This window comes from Dama dama, chromosome 32, assembly GCF_033118175.1.
Source record: "Dama dama isolate Ldn47 chromosome 32, ASM3311817v1, whole genome shotgun sequence".
NCBI classification, from domain to species: Eukaryota; Metazoa; Chordata; class Mammalia; order Artiodactyla; family Cervidae; genus Dama; species Dama dama.
The window spans coordinates 13,600,061-13,617,861 of NC_083712.1; the positions used below are offsets into that span (position 1 = coordinate 13,600,061).

Here is a 17,801-nt window from a genome sequence, read left to right on the forward strand (position 1 = left end):
CATGATTTTAAGCAATTGCTGTATTGATTTCCTATTGCAGCTTTGCAAATTGCCACCAGCTAAGTGGCTTAAAGGAACACATACTTGTTATTGTGGTTCTGAGGATCCAAAGTCCCAAATGGGTCTCGCTGGCTTCAAATCACGGTGTCAGCAGAATGCTGTTCCTTCTGGAGGCTTCCATCCTTTTCATGCTTAGAAGCTGCCTGCCCTCCTTGGCTTATGGCCCCCTCCATGTAAGTGGGAGCCAGGGCTGGTTTAGTCTCTCAGCCCACATCTCTCTGACACTGAACTGCATCACTTGTCCACATCTAAGGCTCCTTGTAAGGAGATGGCATTGGGCACAGTCAGTTAATCCATGTCATTTCCCTATCTTAAGGGCCAATGACTAGGTACTATAATTCCACCTGTGCTGGAATTCTCACTTGTCATGTGTCTGTGCTTTCAGGCTATTAAAGCAGAAACACCAAAAGCTAGGTGGCTCTTTTTTTTGCACTGTATTTTTTAATTGAAGCATGATTGCTTTACAGAATTTCGAGATTTTCTGTCATACATCAATAAGAATCATCCACACGTTCACCCATGTCCCCTCCCTCCCAAAACTTTGTCCCATCTCCTTACCCATCCCACCCTTCTAACTGGTCGCAGAGCCCTGTCTGAGTTCCCTGAGTCAAAAGCTAATTCCAGCTGTCTATCTGTTTTGCATGTGGTATTGTAATAGGTGGCTTATTAACAACAGACCTCCACTTCTCAGATTTGGAGGCTGGGAGCTCCAGGATCAAGACAGAGCAGGTGGCTGGTGGACGGCGCTGTCCTCCCTGTGTCCTCAGAGGGCACAAGGGTGAGCGATCTCTCTGGGGTCTCTTTCATAAAGGCCCTCATTCCACCCTTGAGGGTCCCACCCTCATACCCAAATCGCCTCCCAACCACCCTGTCTCCTAACACCATACCCTTGGTGGCCTCAGCTTGCACTGAGGGAAGAGTTAGTGTGAAGACCAGAGAGCTGCTCACACATACCGCCTGCACCAGGAAGGCTCTTGATTTAACTGGCAAACCCTCTGAAGAAACTGCAGGCAGCCTGAGGTCCGCGGGCTCACCCTGCCCTGGCGGGCTCTGAGTTCCATGCTGTGTTGTCTTCACTGAATTGTGCTTTCCACAGGACTTGTTTTTCCATCGCATTTAGTTGCATCGTATCATGTCCTCACAGAGAGACATGATTTCTCCATGTCAACTGTGTCATTCAACTGATGACAATTTGTGAAGCTATGTCTCAGCTGAATGCCCGGCACATACACGAATAGGGCAAGTCCATGCCTATAGAGACCTTAGAGCCCAAATGGGAACCAGAAGTGTATCCACGTGTGCACAAGGCAGGAGGAAGAAGCATAAACCAAACGGATGTGAGGGCTTGTAGGGGGACAGAGGAGGAGGTTTCCTCCTGAGCAGGGGTCGGGATTTCCTACCAGACTGGTGTTCTGGTGATTCTGGACCCTTGGGGTGCATGTTTGAGGGGAGACGAGGGGCAGGCCTGGGTGCCCTGAGCCAGGAATCAGGAAGGACAGCAGACAGAGGGGCTGGGGAAGGTCAGGCCCCCAAGAACAGGGTGATCAGAGCTCCCACCACGATCCCCCCATGGTTCCCATAAGGCACTCAGAGAGCATCCTCAGGGATTTTGGAATTTGCCTGTGATCAAACACCACTCAACAACCTCAGTGACCAGTGGGCAATTCTGTAATTTTGAACAAAATTTATTCTGGTTTCACTTTTAGATGCTCTGTTGAAGGGTGCAGTTTCTGAATCTGCATCTGTCCTGGCCACCTCTTCGCCTTCTTTTATCTCCTTCTGCAGCATTTTACTCGGGGCCCGAGACAGGTGCCAATCTGTCTCATGTGTCCAGGGCACCTGACTGGCAGACAATGGCCTCCTTCCAAACGGCAGCCTACAAAAGTTCTTATCCCTTGAGTAAATCCTAAAAAGAGAATGAAGACGGAAAGAACGTGTCAGCAGGAAAAGCGGCATCTCGAGAAGGGCAGCTGTGTGCCCTCTGAGCGAGATCCTGGGGCTTTCTGTGCTGAGATGCGGACACGGCCTCGTGACAACAGGATGTGAGTTCAGGACACCGTGGACCAGTTTCCAGACAGAGGCTGACCCTGCCTGGGCTCCGGTGGACCCTCACGTTTCCAGAAGCAGCGGCTGAGGGACTGGGGCATGAGGAGCACGGTTGTGTGCGGGTTCAGCTCCACCACGAGGGCAAAGACCAGGAAGCTGTGCTACATCCACCTTTTGGTCAGGAGTCAGAAGCGGCCTGTGACCGTCTATTTTCACCCTTTAGTTTTCCGACTTATGGAGTCAGTCAAGTAATGGAGCTGAGATAGGAGGAAAAGATGCAGCTGAAAGTGTAAGTGTTTAAAGAGAACTTACTGTCAAAGTAACTTACAACTGAGAGTGATAATGATTCGGGAAAAATGTTTTGTATCACTGTCTCTACTGACTCAGAGCTCTCAGCGCTGGGGCGAGTCAGCCCCTCTCCTCCTCCCTTTGTGGTTTCCTCCTGACCAGTGGCCTTCCAGCTTTCCTCACAAGCTCTCCTCATCCCTTTGTGGTTTCTTCCTGACCAACGGCCTATCCACTTTCCTCACAGGCTCTCCTCATCCCTTTGTGGTTTCCTCCTGACCAGCGGCCTTCCCGCCTTCGTCACAGGCTCTCCTCCTCCCTTTGTGGTTTCCTTCTGACCGGCCGCCTTCCCACTTCACTCACAGCCTTCCTCCTCCCTTTGTGGTTTCCTCCTGACCAACGGCGTATCCGCTTTCCTCAGAGGCTCTCCTCCTCCCTTTGTGGTTTCTTCCTGACCAGCGGTTTTCCCGCTTTCCTCACAGGCTCTCCTCCCTTTGTGGTTTCCTTCTGACCGGTCGCCTTCCCGCTTTCCTCACAGCCTTCCTCCTCCCTTTGTGGTTTCTTCCTGACCAGCAGCTTCCCGCTTCCCTCACACGGTCTCCTCCTCCCTTTGTGGTTTCCTTCCGACCAGCAGCCTTTCAATCTCCGTCACACGCCTTTTTCCTCCTGACTACAAGGCACCTCTGGTCCCTCTAGTTCCCCCAACAGGGATTGAACCCAGGCCCCGGGCACTAAGCAGCCGTCGTTCTTACACCCCTGGCCTCTCTCCCTGCCACTGTGTAAGAGTTGGGTTACAGTCATAAACAACACTGATGACAAGGGCTTTTCAACTTCATTTTGACATCTAATCAGTTGTCAGGTCTCAGTCTCCGCATCCTCTCTCTCCCTCCTTCCCTCCTTCCTTTCTTCCCACATATTTTCATCCTATTTCTGGAATTATCAAGGGTAAGATGAAAATTAGACATCCGACCCTGCACACTGCCTTGGATTTGCTGCCTCCAGCTGAGGAGCGAGCGTCACATCATCAGCGACGTGTCCAGGAGGACCTTCCTGCTGAGGAGACTCAGAACGGAGTGTCCCAAGAGCAGCTCCCGAAGCCCAGGCTCGGCCTGACTCTCCTCTGGACTTCTCTGGTTACCCAGAGCCACCACTCTTCAAGTAGAAAGCTTTATAAAGCCACATTCTGCACTTTGTCATGGGACAAAATCAAATTTCTTGTTTTTATGAAAAAGATAAAAAGGAGAGTCCCTTAACAGAGGCACCTTCTGTTTTCCTCCGCATGAAACCAATGAGGAGACGGGCTCAGAAGCTTTGACTCGCTAGAGTGGCTTAGAAACAGCCAGGAACTTTGCAGGGCGGTTCTCAGACCGCTCCCAGTACTAAGGACTCAGTGCTGTCTTCTCAAAGCATCACAGATGGTGGGTTTAGTCTGACCCCGTGTACATGAGGGTAGCAGGACAGAGGAGGTAGAAACAGGAAAGAGAGCCCGCGGCTCCCCCGGGGCTCCCAGGAGCTCACCTGACCCAGCAGACAGGACCAGGAAGAGGAGCGAGAGGAGCAGGTGATGGAGCCTCATGCTGGCGGCCGGAGCTCTGGGGCTGACGCTGGAGCAGAGGCTGCGCTTGCCGCTTTGTAAAGGTCCCAGGTTCCGGGAGGAATTCCGCGCTGGCTGTGGATTTGGTTCTTATGAACTGGTTAACTGAGTCTCTATCTGTGTGTCCTGGGAGTGGACTTTATAGCACAGAGCAGGGTCAGTCACTGTTATGCAAATGAGGCTGTTGAAAACCCCACAAAAAGCTTTCCTGCTGCCCTTTTGACCAGATGCTTCTCCCTGGAAGTCAGTTCAGCTGTTGGGCAAGGGTGTGGCAAGGCCCAGGGGCCTGTCTCCCCTGGCAGGGGCACAGACTTCTTGCTCAACCTTCGCTGACCCGCTCCCCAGCCCCACCCTCATCCCTCCAGGACTTTGAATCTGCCCACTGTTTTCCTGTGCAGAAGGACATGGCAACCCACTCCAGTACTCCTGCCTGGAAAACTCCAAGGATGGAGAAGCCTGGTGGGCTACAGTCCATGGGGTTGCAGAGAGTCGGACACGACTGAGCGACTTCACTTTCTTTATTTTTTTAGTTCTTTTGGAAAAGGAAATGGTAACCAACTCCAGTGTTCTTGCCTGGAGAGTCCCATGGACGGAGGGGCCTGTGTCCTGCAGTCTATGGGGTTGCAGAGTCAGAGAGAACTAATCTACTCACATATACACTGTTTTCCTCAAAGGCTGTTTCAGGGACAAATAGTGACTAACTCACTCAGAGGCAGTTTCACTCCCTGGGCAAGACTTGCTGACTCCCAGCGTCCACAGAGACAGCCATCCTCTTTCTGGCCCCTGGAGCCCTGAGGGAAGAGACCCAGTGGTCCCAACCCTCTCACCACGCCAGCTAGCCTGTTACCGGTTGGCAGCAACAGTGGCTGCCAAAGTCTTGGTTTTCTCTGCCCACTGGAGCTGAATAAAACTTGAGGAGACAGAGTTTGGAGCAAAGGGAAAGATGGCTTTAACCCTTAAGCTGGCAGAAGAGAGAACACAGTAGGCTCTTGGCTCAAGGAGCCTGTCTCCCCTCCGTTGGGAATCGAGGGCATCATACAATTGGTGCTCTCAGTCACGGGTTGGAGATACACCATAAAAGGTGTATGGGTCCTTAATGATCTCTTTTTGCACTGTTTGGAAACAGTCAAGGCCAGAGTCAGATAGCTGGTTTTCGTGTCTGGCAGTTGGTCTTGGTGGTTGGGTCCATTGTCCTTTGGGGATTTCCTGGCAAGTTTCTTCCTGTAATACAGAAGGAGGAAAGCAAACCTCTAGGGGGTGGCTTCCAAGAGAGTGTACCGTAAAGTTAAGCATCCACATGAGGTAACACAGAGCTAAGAGAGGGAAATTAAACTACAAGGAGGGGTTTAGGATGCGATAAAGTATCAGGATGTGGCTAGACTCAGTTAAAGGATAACAGATGCAGATATGACTCCTGCAGAAAAGGAGGGCAATAGGTGCTAGATGTAGTTTGCATAATCGGTTAGTCTTTTGATAAGAAGAAACTTGGTTATCAGTGCAGACTGTAGGTTAGGAACAGTTAAAGTGGAGAAAGACACAAAAGGGCAAAAAAAAGAGGGAAAAAAACTTTTCTTGATTCACTGCAAGACAATCACATGCCAGTCTCATAAAATCTCAGTGGGACACATGATGGGCAGATGGGTGCTCTGTTTCCTTTCATCAGAGACAGAGTGGGAGGATGATACTGCCACTGAATGCATCTCCCCAGTCTAGTATCACAAAGGCCCAGCAGTGGGGACCCCTTCACTGGGTTAAGAGGGACCTCCATCACTAAGTAACAGCCCTCACTTAGTAACATCCATCCATCTCAGTGCTGGAGAGACACTGACCTAGCTTTTCAGAAATGCTAACGCTCAGGATGGAGCTTGCCATGCAGCTCTGAGTAGAACTCCAAGCCCTTTAGAAATGTGGGTACCCCGGGTGGACCCGGTCCTGAAGGAGCCCGCAGAGCTTCTGTCTTGTTCAGGTCCCCTGCTGCGGCTCAGCATCTCACATCTGAGGCTTGGCAAAGCCATGGAGGCTGCCTCCAACAGACAGAGTCCCTGACTGGCCCCCAGGCATAGGAATTTTCTGATGGAAAATAAGTTGTCTTGATTATGATTCTCTCTGCTTTAGCTCTAAATGATATTTGAGAGAGATAGACATCATCTACTTATATATATATCATTATCTATACAGATCCAACCAGTCCATCCTAAAGGAGATCAGTCCTGTGTGTTCATTGGAAGGACTGATGTTGAAGCTGAAACTCCAATATTTGGCCACCTCATGCAAATGGTTTACTCACTGGAAAAGACCCTGATGCTGGGAGGGATTGGGGGCAGGAGGAGAAGGGGACGTCAGAGGATGAGATGGCTGGATGGCATCACAAACTTGATGACGTGAGTTTGGGTGAACTCCGGGAGTTGGTGATGGACAGGGAGGCCTGGCATGCTGTGATTAATGGGGTGGCAAAGAGTCAGACACGACTGAGTGACTGAACTGACCTGAACTGATATGTAAGATATATATATGTATCTGTTTATTTATGGACCGTGCAGTCAAAATCTATGCTACAGGGTTAATTCACATGCATGCTCTAATACTACACTGGAGAAAGAAGTGAGACTAAATCGCTGTCTACAGTGGCTCTTTGTTGAAAATGCAGTTTTTCAGGGAACTCTTCTTAATGTTATGTGACAGCTTGGATGGGAAGGGAGTTTGGGGGAGAATGGATACATGTTTATGCATGGCTGTGTCTCTTTGCTGTCCACCTGAAACCATCACAACATTATTAGTCAGCTATACTCCAATTTAAAGTGTTTTTTAAATATAATTTTTAGAAATGCTGTTTTCAGGGACTTGCTTGATGGTCCAGTGGGTAAGACTGTACTCCCAAGCATAGCAGGTCAGGGAACTAGAACCCACATGCCACAACGACTACATGGTGTAGCCTAAATAAATAAACAAAAAAAAATTGGTGTATTTTAATGATCTATGGTTTGCAACACAGCAGATTTTTTTTTCTTTTAAGGAAGATGCAGAATTTTTTTTTTTTTTTTTTTTTTTAAGGAAGATGCAGTTTAAGCAAGATGATGCAGTTTTATGTGTAAGACCAGGCATGAGTTTTCACAGAAGGAAATTTCCAAAAGGCTTGCAGGGTGCCATGGTGAGTTTCAAGAGAGTTTCTTGCCACAGTTCCTCACTACTGGGACATGGCCCTTGTAGGAATTCTCCAATTGCAGTGGCTTATTTTTCCTAGGCAAGATCTAAAGACAACTGCTTTGCAGAGCTGTTAATCTGGAGATAAAGCCCAGGGGCATCTCTGTCCATCAGGGAAGGGTCCTGTTGTTCAGCAAGGAGGTCACACACCCAAGAAACCATGGGGTGGCTCACCAGAAACCAGAGATGGGTTAATATAAGATAGAGGGAAGGGTTCATTGTAGGTAAAGTGTAAATGGATTATTAGTTTTCACAGGTTCAAAGCCAAACAAGGCCATGTGGATCATGGTTGCTTCATGCCTGGGCTGAGAGGCAACTCAGGGTCTCATTCTTTAAAGGGAAGATAAATGCTGTGTCCCCAAACCTTTAACCTGTGAGTAGGAAATTGAGGCAGTGTCTTTCTGGGAGAGTGCATCAGTTCCTCAGGCAAGAAGGGATGTCCTAGTCCTACAGATAAGGTGTTGAAGAGCAAAGCCCTTCAATCTACGACTCCACAAAACACAGGTGTTCTCTGCATGGAGCCCTGGGTGTTAATGGGCAGAGGCTGTTGTTCCCCATTCCCTTCTCCTGTGGATGGGGTGGGTGCCATGGCTTCTGATGGTCACCCGGATCACACCCCGTTCACACCTGTCCTCAGAAGGGGACTAGGGCTGGGTCTAATGCTGTGCTACCCCACTGACACTTTTAGTAGTTTTTTCTTTGCACTTGTCCCACACTTATATTTTGCAATGAGCCTTGCTCAGTAGCTGGCCACTTGTATTCAAGTTACCACTTTGAGTTCCCCTAAACAAACCCGCCAGGTAGGTATGACCCAAGTTTTATACAAGATGGTCCTGAGGACTGGAAAGCCACGTGTGTGACGCCACAGGCAAAACTGACTTAAAAAGTCAATTAAAATTGGCTGCAAATCCAACAAAAATTTGTGTCCAAGGCCTCAGCATGCTACATGGCAGTGGTGTAACTTGGAGCAACATCTGCCTCTCTTCACAGGGTCCTTCCTGCCGCCTGCAGTCAGCACAGCGTCCTGAGAACCTCACCAGGGCTTTCTCCTGTAAGGTGAGAGCTCCCATAGCTCTGTCAAAGGTCAGCTATCTGGTGCAGATGAGACCGGAAGTGGGCGGGGCACTACCTTTAAAAGAATGAGAGAGACTTCCCTGGTGGTCCAGTGGTTCAGAATCTGCCTTGCAAAGCAGCGGATGTGGGTTCAGTCCCTGACCTGGGAACTAGGATACCACAAAAAAGAAAGAAAAAGAGGTCACTCAGTTGTTTCAGACTCTTTGTGACCCCATGGACCCTGGCCCACCAGGCTCCTCCGTCCATGGCATTTTCCAGGCAAGAATAGTAGAGTGGGTTGCCATATCCTTCTCCACATGCTGTGGGGCAAGTAAGGCAGTGTGTTGAGATGAACATCCTGCATACCGCAAGTGAGACTTGAAGAAAATATATATTTTTAAATCCCTTTGTAACACGGCAGCTAGGTGACACACCCAGAGGCGCCATGACAGTTTCAGGGCTGACCATAAAGGTCAAAAAGTGGGTGCTGACACAGTTCCTGGAAATCCCCACCCTTTCTGCAAAATAGCTGGCATACTCCTCCCACTCATCAGCCTATGAAATGACCACCCCTATAAACACTGACAGCCCCATACCCTGGAGCTGGGATTGCCTTCTAGGATGGCCAATGCTCTCTGTGTAGCGTGTTTCCTCCCTGGATTGACCTTCTTTCACTTCACCGTGACTCGCTCTTGAATTCCTGCCTATGCGAAGCCAAGTACCCACACCTGGTGGCCATCCCAGGGACTCGGAGACGACCTGGGATGTGACCATCCTCTCTCACCCCACTCTCTTGCCCCCAGCACTGCTGCCATGTCCTCCAGCCTCAGAGATCCCTGGAGCGCTAAAAGAACACCGTCTTTTCAGGTTGTTCATTGTTTCCTTTGCTGTGCAGAAGTTTTCAGTTTGATGGATCCTACCGTCTAGCTTTCTTTCTGTGGCTTGTGGTTTAGGTGGCAAGCTCAAAACCATCCTTGTGGAGACCCATGCCAAAGAATTTTTCTCCTATGCTTTGTTTTAGGAGTTGTGTGGTTTTTGTAAACCTTTAATCTATCTTGTGTTTAATTTTGTATATGATATAAGAGATCAACCAGGGACGGAACCTGTGCCCCCTGCATTGAAAGCTAGGGATCCTAACCACTGGATTGCCAGGGACATTCCAGTTGTAATTGCTAATTTGTCTGTTTCTCTGCTCATTCCTATAAATTTTCTTTAAGAATTTTAAACTTCCTTTGTTAAGTACATTCTGATTCAGTAATCATATGTATTCTTGATGAATTAAACATTTATCATTAGGATAAATAGCCCTCTCTATATCTTGTCCTTGTTCTAGAAGTACTTGATTGTGTCCCATGCTTAGTCACTCAGTCGTGTCTGACCCTTTGTGACCCCATAGACTGTAGCCTGCCAGGCTCCTCTGTCCATGGGGCTTCTCCAGGGAAGAACATTGGAGTGGGTTGCCATGCCCTCCTCCAGGGCATCTTCCTAAACCAGGAATCCCACCCAGGTCTCCCACATGGCAGGCAGATTCTTTACCATCTGGGCCACCAGGAAGCCTGTCAGTTAACCAATACAGCCTCCTGTGTTTTCTTTAAATTAATGTTTCCATAGCATATCTGTTGTCTCAACACTGAAGAATCTGCCTGAGATGCAGGAGATGCAGAGACATGGTTTTGATCCCTGGGAGGGGCAGATTCCCTGGAGGAGGGCATGACAACCCAGTGCAGTAACCTTGCCTGGATGATTCCATAGGGGTCACAAGAGTGTTGGACATGACTGAGCATCTAAACAATAGAAGCAGCATATCTGTTTCCATCCGTTCATTATTAACCCATTTGCCTTTATATTTGATATCTCAAGTGGGTTTTTTTAATAGATAATTAATATCTGATTCTTGCTTTTCTTGCTTTTTGTTTCTTTTTTAACTGAAACGATCATTTGTTTCCTTAAGATAGTGTCTAGAATCTTAGCATCACAGTTTATTCCATAAGGCTGAACCAAAATTTCACCTAGTATCATAGACTTCATTTTTTTAGAGCAGTTTTAGAATTGAATGAAAAGCACAGTTTTCCCCTATGCTTTCAGCAACTCCACAGTCCACAGAGGGCAAAGAGTCGGACACAACTGAAGCGACTTAGTACACAGACACACAGCCCTGATCCTGATGCCCGTTGCTGGTTTTCTGTCCAGAAGTGAAGATGTCTGCACTCTCTGAACTTTGACCGCACTCTCTTTGACTCAGAAGAATTGCTGGTCTGTTTGGGTTCTTGTTCCCTATGCTTTAGGCCTGGAAATCTGCAGAGGCTGGAGATGCCATAAGTCTCACTTCAGTTGTTTTCTTTTTTTAAATGGCTGAGCACAGATATTTTTACAATTTAATTAGTCAATTCACTATTTTATCTGCCTTGGACCTTAATCACAGCAGGCAGAATCTAGTTGCAGCATGTGGAATCTAGATCCCTGACCAGGGGTGAACTCAGGCCCCCTGCATTGGAAGCAGAGAATCCCAGCCCCAGACCGGTGGGGAAGTCCCTCACCTACCCGTTTTCTGCTCTCCTCAATTACCGTCCTGCATTGCTTGTGGCAGTGTCTGAATCAGTGCCTCGTTCCTTAGTCGTATATTGTAGAAGGGCAGCATACAGTCCCATTACATCCTTTTTATTTTTAATGCTGAATTGTGGGGTCCAAGCTCTTGTCTTTGAGTGTTTGCCCTTTCTTCCTGAGAACTCAGTTCCTTGACTGGGGGCTCTTGTTCGGGGTGATGGGCCTGCCATCACGTTTGCTCGAATCATTCTGTATCAACCTCCAGAGACCATGAATAGTTACAGGGCCTCGGAATGTACTTCAGCTCACAGAAAGGAGGACATGGCAACCCACTCCAGTATATCTGCCTGAAGAATCTTATGGACACAGAAGCACTCAGATCAGAACCCTTTTAAAAGGAAAGATCATATTTGTTGGGGAAACAAATATGTGTTTTTAAGAAGGAGGTAGAACTTGAGGTGCCCCTGAGAGATGGGTTTGGAGACATAGCTGGAGGAGAGATTTTATCCAGGCCTGAGGTCAGTCAGAACAGAGGCAAGAGTGAGAGGAAAGCTAAGGGCAAGGCTGAGGAGAAGCCATGGTCCCCGTGTCTCTGAGCTGGAAAGTGCTCAGAAGGACCTGGGAAGACCCTCAGGGATGCCCTGAGGTTTCAGAGTTGGATTTGGTGGGGAGATGCTCTGAAGGATGGACAGACTGCACAGCTCAGATGGGTGACAGAAGGCAAAGGAAGTGTTTCAGAAAGAACAAGTGGTCCAGTGTCATTGTGCGGTGAAAATTGTGAAAGAGGAATAAAATCTGACAATCTTTGGAACATCAGTTGAGAGCCTCTTGTGGCTTCCTCTAGGGATTATACTTTATTTGAATTAAAGGGGAGTCATTAACACTTCTTAAGTTGCCTATTTGGTGACAAGCAGCACAATAAACAGAATGTGAAAAAATTATCATGACAATAATCAAGCTTCTAAATTTTGTAAAAAGTCTTTGATTTGACTTCTGGAGTCTTCAAGGAGGCATTTTCACACTATGCAACTTTCTCCTCCTGGATTTTTCATTTCTTCTTCCGGCAGCATATTCGGCCACTCAGGGAACAGCGGCCTATCTGTTCCTCGTTTGGAAGGCAGCCGATCAGAGCACACTGGCCGCTTCTTCTTCTGCAATAATACCTTTGTAACCCGCTTATGATTCCGCCATTGCCTGCGGTGAAGAAACGGAGCACACGGAAGATTTTAGGAAGGCCAAGGTGAAGTCCAAGGTTTTTGAAATCTCTCTAATAAGTTATCTGTTGCCATTTTCTGTTCTTGTATGTCTTTTTCCTCTTTCTTTACCATCTGGAGTAAAGAAGATGGTGGGGCTTGCTACTAACAATGATTCTGTGGGTTCAGCTCAGCTAGAAAATGGAGTGACCGTGGCAGCCCCTTTGTGAACTGACACCTGGGAGGCAGGGGCCACGATGGTCCCCCAAGTCCTTTAGAGGCCTAAAGACTGTACCTCCGACTGCTAAGCTAATAAAAGGGAACCTGTGCTTCTGTCCTCAGATTAAGTTCCTTTTCTCCTGTTGGTATTAAGATTTATAAAATAAATAAATAAATAAAGATTTACATCACTTTCTTCCTGTCTCATGAACAGGTATAACAATCCTCCCATGGAGGGATGGTTTGTGAGCTGATTAGTCTCTTAAGAGTGAATCAGAAGGGATGGACAGCCTACTTTGAGGTTCTAGATGATCTTTGTCAAGAAAAAAAAAAAGAAAAACTGGTAATGTCTAGTTCCCAAGCAATAAATCTCCTTTATCTAAAATTCCCAAATGAATAGAGAGGGCTGACTCTGACTGACAAATTCTCAATCCATTCAGCCCTGTCATTTCCCAGCCCATCTTACCTGGAACAGGCAGCAAGAACAAGAAGAGCAACGCAAAGAGAAGGTAGTAGACCCTCATGGCTGGCTGGCTTCCCAGCTGAGACTGGACAGGACGGTCTGCTCGCTCACTTTATAAAGGCTCCAGGTCCACAGCCATAGGGAGAAGCATTCAGCAGCTGCAATTCCTGTAATATTACAGGGATGACAATATGACGTATTTCCTGACGCTTCATGCCAAGGTCCCTTACAAAGCAGACCATGCCCATTCACCCCAGGAGTTAATTACAAACCTCAGGGAGACTCAGAGCCTGATGTGAGCACAGGCCTGTTCTGATGCCTCTGAGCTCTGGGTGCTCGTGTGGGGCTGGCTCAGGTCTGACTGTCTGAGACGGGAAAGACCTGCCCACTCCTGGATGCAGTCCTGGGGCATGTAGCTGGGATCTCCCCTGTGCCCACTGTGTCTTCTAAGCTTTTGCTTCTTCCCAAAGTCCTGGGCGAGCCTGAGCCCCATCAGTCCAGTCCAAGGCTGGTGTATTCAGAATCTAGGTGTAGACTGGGGCTGGGCCACACCCTGAGCCTGCATGGATATGCCCGAAATGGAGTCAGCTTTTAAGTTGTGCGGGAGGGGAGGGAAAGTGGATTGCATTCCAGAAACTCTGCCCTGTGTCCTTGGCCTGTGATGGAGTGCGGCATTACAGGTCAAACCTAGCTTATTCTTTACTGTGGTCTGAAAACCACCAAACTTGTGAGTCAGGAAGGTGTCTGACATTTCCCTTCAGGGCTGGAGCCCTTAATTGCCAGCATGAGAGTCCTGAGAGCGTCTTCCTCGACAACAGGACCAGCAGCGCCCATGGTGGTGGCTGCTCCTCAGGGATGGGGTCTGATCAGAGCACCTGGGCCCTCACAGGTTGGCGTCATTTGAGCAAGAATCAACTTTGGCTCCTTTGAGACGCTAAGATCTGGAGGCGCTGTCACCACAGCACAACCTGGAGCATGCTGTCCCCTGAGGAGGTCTGCAGGGAAAATGCAGGACCCCCAGTTTAGCTTGGATTTCAGGCGATCAACAAACAATCTGGTAGGATAAGTATGTCCCAAGTGATGGAGAGATCACACTCAAGCTAAAGTATTTGTTGTTTATATATAAACAAATATATAAATTTATATATATAAATATATAAACAAATCTATAAATGTGTTGTTTATGTAATTCAGTAAGTAAATTTATTTTTGGGATTGTTGAATATTTAATAAAAACGTGGTCTTTGGAATCAAACCCACTTGGGCTTGAGTTAAAGTCCTCCCTACACACAATCTGCATGGCTTTGAAGAAATTACGTTATTTCTAAATCCAGCTGTAAAACAGGGCTAAAAACATTTATCCCGTAAATAGTGCTTGAGGAATACATTTGGGAGAAGACATTAAAAGTTTTGGTGTCTCAGTAAAGAGGTCCTAGCATGGAAAAGTCAACCTATGGGTGAATGAATAAATGGATGAATGGAGGGAATCAGGGAGAGAAGGAGGGAAGGAGAAAAGGAAGGAAGGCTGGGGCAAAATCCTTAGAGTTTTGAGGGTTGGAGAGAGCCCATTAAGTTGCTTTCTCCCAAAGTGTTCCCGAGCACAAGCACCCACTCACCCATTCCCAACATAACAGGGAAAGGCTTCTCATAATACATCATGGTCTCTAGCCTTCACTCACCTGCCTCTCCTCCATCTTACATGATGTATGTTCTGAGATTTTTCGCTCTGTCCTGAGGCAACTTAGCAATAAAATGTTTTCACTTTTAATCTTTTGATCAGCATTTGAATCTTTCACTAAGTAGAGATCTATTTTATTTTAGTGACATCAACCCAAAAATAGAATGAGTGTTTGCAGTAAGCTGTTTCAATAAGTCTAATTCTACAGAATAGCTGTGAGGGTTTTATTTCCTTGGCCCCAGCAACAGTACTTTCATAATAATAGAAAAGAAAGCATAAACTAAAAAGCATTGGGTCACATTTCTCTCTGGTACTCTTCTACTGAGAGCGATCCTTTACACTGACTCCCTAAATGTTATGCAGCTATTCCCACCCCTTCGTCAGCCACTGATGTCTCTCTCTCTCTCCTGACAACTTACCTTACAGTTGGCTTCTCCGCCCTTCTCGGGTGGACTGCGGCCCGTCCACTCAGGCAGAGACAGCCGAGAGCCCCTGTCCATTGCCACACAGTGAGGGGCCAGGTCAACAAAGGGCAGAGGAAGGGCTGAGTGAGGTCACACAGGATGCCTCGTGATCCCTGTTGGCAGGAGTCATCCTGGGGGAGAGGGCTGGGACCAGCCAGACTTGATGGTATCAATCCCCCTGAGAGTGATGAGAGGAAGTGGGGGCTGCAGACACTCCTTCTGAAGAGTTTTGCTGAAAAACTAAGTGCAAAGCAGACCGAGCTCATGATTGCTATCATGTCAATGAAGAACTGTTTCCTGCTTTTAGGATTTTTTTTTTTAACACTGGCTTTTGCGGGGTGGTTTTTGTTTGTCTGTTTTGGAACTTTTGGCCTCTTCCTTAGCATGTGGAGTCTTAGTTCCACAACCAGGGATGGAATCCAGCCCCCTGCATTGGCAGCATGAAGTCTTTAACCACTGGACGCCGGGTCAATCCCTGCTGTTAGTTTTTATAGATGCAGTGCTACTGCTGCTAAGTCACTTCAGTCGAGTCTGACTCTGTGCGACGCATAGGCGGCAGCCCACCAGGCTCCCCCGTCCCTGGGATTCCTCAGGCAAGAACACTGGAGTGGGTTACCATGTCCTTCTCCTGTGCATGAAAGTGAAAATTGAAGGTGAAGTGGTCAGTCATGTCTGACTCCTAGGGACCCCACAGACTCCAGCCTACCATGCTCCTCTGTCCATGGGATTTTCCAGGCAAGAGGACTGGAGTGGGGTACAATTGCATTTGCCATAGATTGAGTAGATGGAGGCAAGAGGTGGAGCTGATTTGGGCCTCACCCACAAGTAAGCAAGAGAAATGAGATCAGGGACTCAGGTGGAAAGGTTGGCTATGAACCAGAGCAGGAACCTGTTTGGTTCATGAGTCTCATAGAAAAGCCATCCTCTTCTTGGTGCTGAAATGAGAAGAGCATTCCTCCCACGCAAGAGTGCAACAAGACACTCAGAAATGTTATGGCAATAAAACATCAGCAGATACATTTAGAATATAACTTTAAAAGTTAAGCAAAAATTGAAAATTGAAATCCCAATAAGGAATATGATAAAAGTTTCATAAACAGTACTACCTAACCACACTAAATATCAGATAAAATTTCCATGATAGAAACTTAAAAATAAAGGATAAAAGGGATATAAGATACATGAGGTGTAAGACTGAGTCCCAAATATAAACTTGGAGATGAAAAACTTTGGCAGATGAACCATGGGCATTTCTGTGAAAAAAGAAATATAAAGCTGAGCAAAACGTTGACAGCCGTTTTTTTCCTCCATTAAACACACACAGGTTTGTCTCTTTTGAACTCCTCATTTTAGGCTCAAGGCATGATTTTAAGCGATTGCTGTATTGATTTCCTGTTGCAGCTTAGCAAATTGCCACCAGCTAAGTTGCTTAAAGCAACACATACTTGTTATTGTAGTTCTGAGGATCCAAAGTCCCAAATGGGTCTCGGTGGCTTCAAATCATGGTGTCAGCAGGACGCTGTTCCTTCTGGAAGCTTCCATCCTTTTCATGCTCAGTAACTGCCTGCTGTCCTTGGCTTATGGCCCCCCTCCATGTCAGTGCCAGACGGGGCTGGTTTAGTCTCTCAGCCCTTATCTCTCTGACACTGAGCTTCATCCTTCCTCCATGTCTAAGGCTCCTCGGAAGGAGATGGCATTGGGCACAGCCTGATAATCCACGTCATTTCCCTATCTTAAGGCTCAATGATTAGGTACCTTAATTCCACCTGTGCTGGAATTCTCACTTGTCATGTGTCTGCTCTTTCAGGCTACTAAAACAGAAACACCAAAGGCTAGGTGGCTCTTTTTTTGCACTGTATTTTTTAATTGAAGGATGATTGCTTTACAGAATTTCAAGGTTCTCTGTCATACATCAACAAGTATCATCCAAGGGTTCACCCATGTCCCCTCCCTCCCGAAATTTCATCCCATCTCCTTCCCCATCCCACCCTTTCTGCTGGTCACAGAGCCCCCGTCAGAGTTCCCTGAGTGATACAACTAGTTCCTGCTGGCTATCTATTTTACATGTGGTATTGTAATAGTGGCTGATTAACAACAGACTCTACTTCTCAGATTTGGAGGCTGGGAGCTCCAGGATCAAGACAGAGCAAGTGGCTGGTGGACGGTGGTGTTCTCCCTGTGCCCTCAGAGGGCACAAGGGTGAGCGATCTCTCTGGGGTCTCTTTCATAAAGGCCCTCATTCCACCCTTGAGGGTCCCACCCTCATGACCAAATCACCTCCCAAAGGCCCTGTCTCCTAACACCATCCCCTTGGTGACCTCAGCTTGCACTGAGGGAAGAGTTAGTGTGAACACCAGAGAGCTGCTCACACACACCGCATGCACCAGCCAGGCTCGTGGTTTAACTGGGAAACCCTCTGAAGAAACTGCAGGCAGGCTGAGTTCCGCGTGCTCACCCTGCCCTGGCGGGCTCTGAGTTCGTGCTATGTTGTCCTCACTGAATTGTGCTTCCACAGGACTTGTTTTTCCATCACATTTAGTTGCATCCTATCATGTCCACACAGAGAGACATGCTTTGTCCATGTCAACTCTGTCATTCAACTGATGACAATTTGTGAAGCTATGTCTCGGCTCAATGCCCGGCACATACAAGAATAGGACAAGTCCGTGCCTATAGAGACCTTACTGTCCAAATGGGAACCAGAAGTGTATCCACGTGTGCACAAGCAGGGGTAAGAAGCATAAACCAAACGGAAGTGAGGGCTGCAGGGGGACAGAGGAGGGGGTTTCCTCCTGAGCAGGGGTTGGGGGCTTCCTACCAGATTGGTGTTCTGGTGATTCTGGACCCTTGGGGTGCATGTTTGAGGGGAGACGAGGGGCAGGCCAGGGTGCCCTGGCCCGCGAAGCAGGAAGGACATCAGACAGAGGGGCTGGGGAAGGTCAGGCCCCCAAGAACAGGGGGATCAAAGCACCCACCACGATACCCCCTGGTTCCCGTAAGG

The 17,801-nt window shown here is 47.8% G+C and overlaps 1 protein-coding gene across 1 annotated transcript; it reads right to left on the reverse strand.

The window, feature by feature from the left end:
• Positions 1–11,631: 11,631 nt before the first annotated feature.
• LOC133050572 (beta-defensin 103A-like) lies at positions 11,632–12,791 on the reverse strand. Its single transcript, XM_061134816.1, has 2 exons — positions 12,662–12,791; positions 11,632–11,977 (listed from the first exon to the last, which is right to left on the reverse strand). The coding sequence occupies exons 1-2, from the start codon at positions 12,717–12,719 to the stop codon at positions 11,832–11,834; spliced, it is 204 nt and encodes a 67-aa protein (XP_060990799.1). The 5' UTR covers positions 12,720–12,791; the 3' UTR covers positions 11,632–11,831.
• Positions 12,792–17,801: the final 5,010 nt, after the last annotated feature.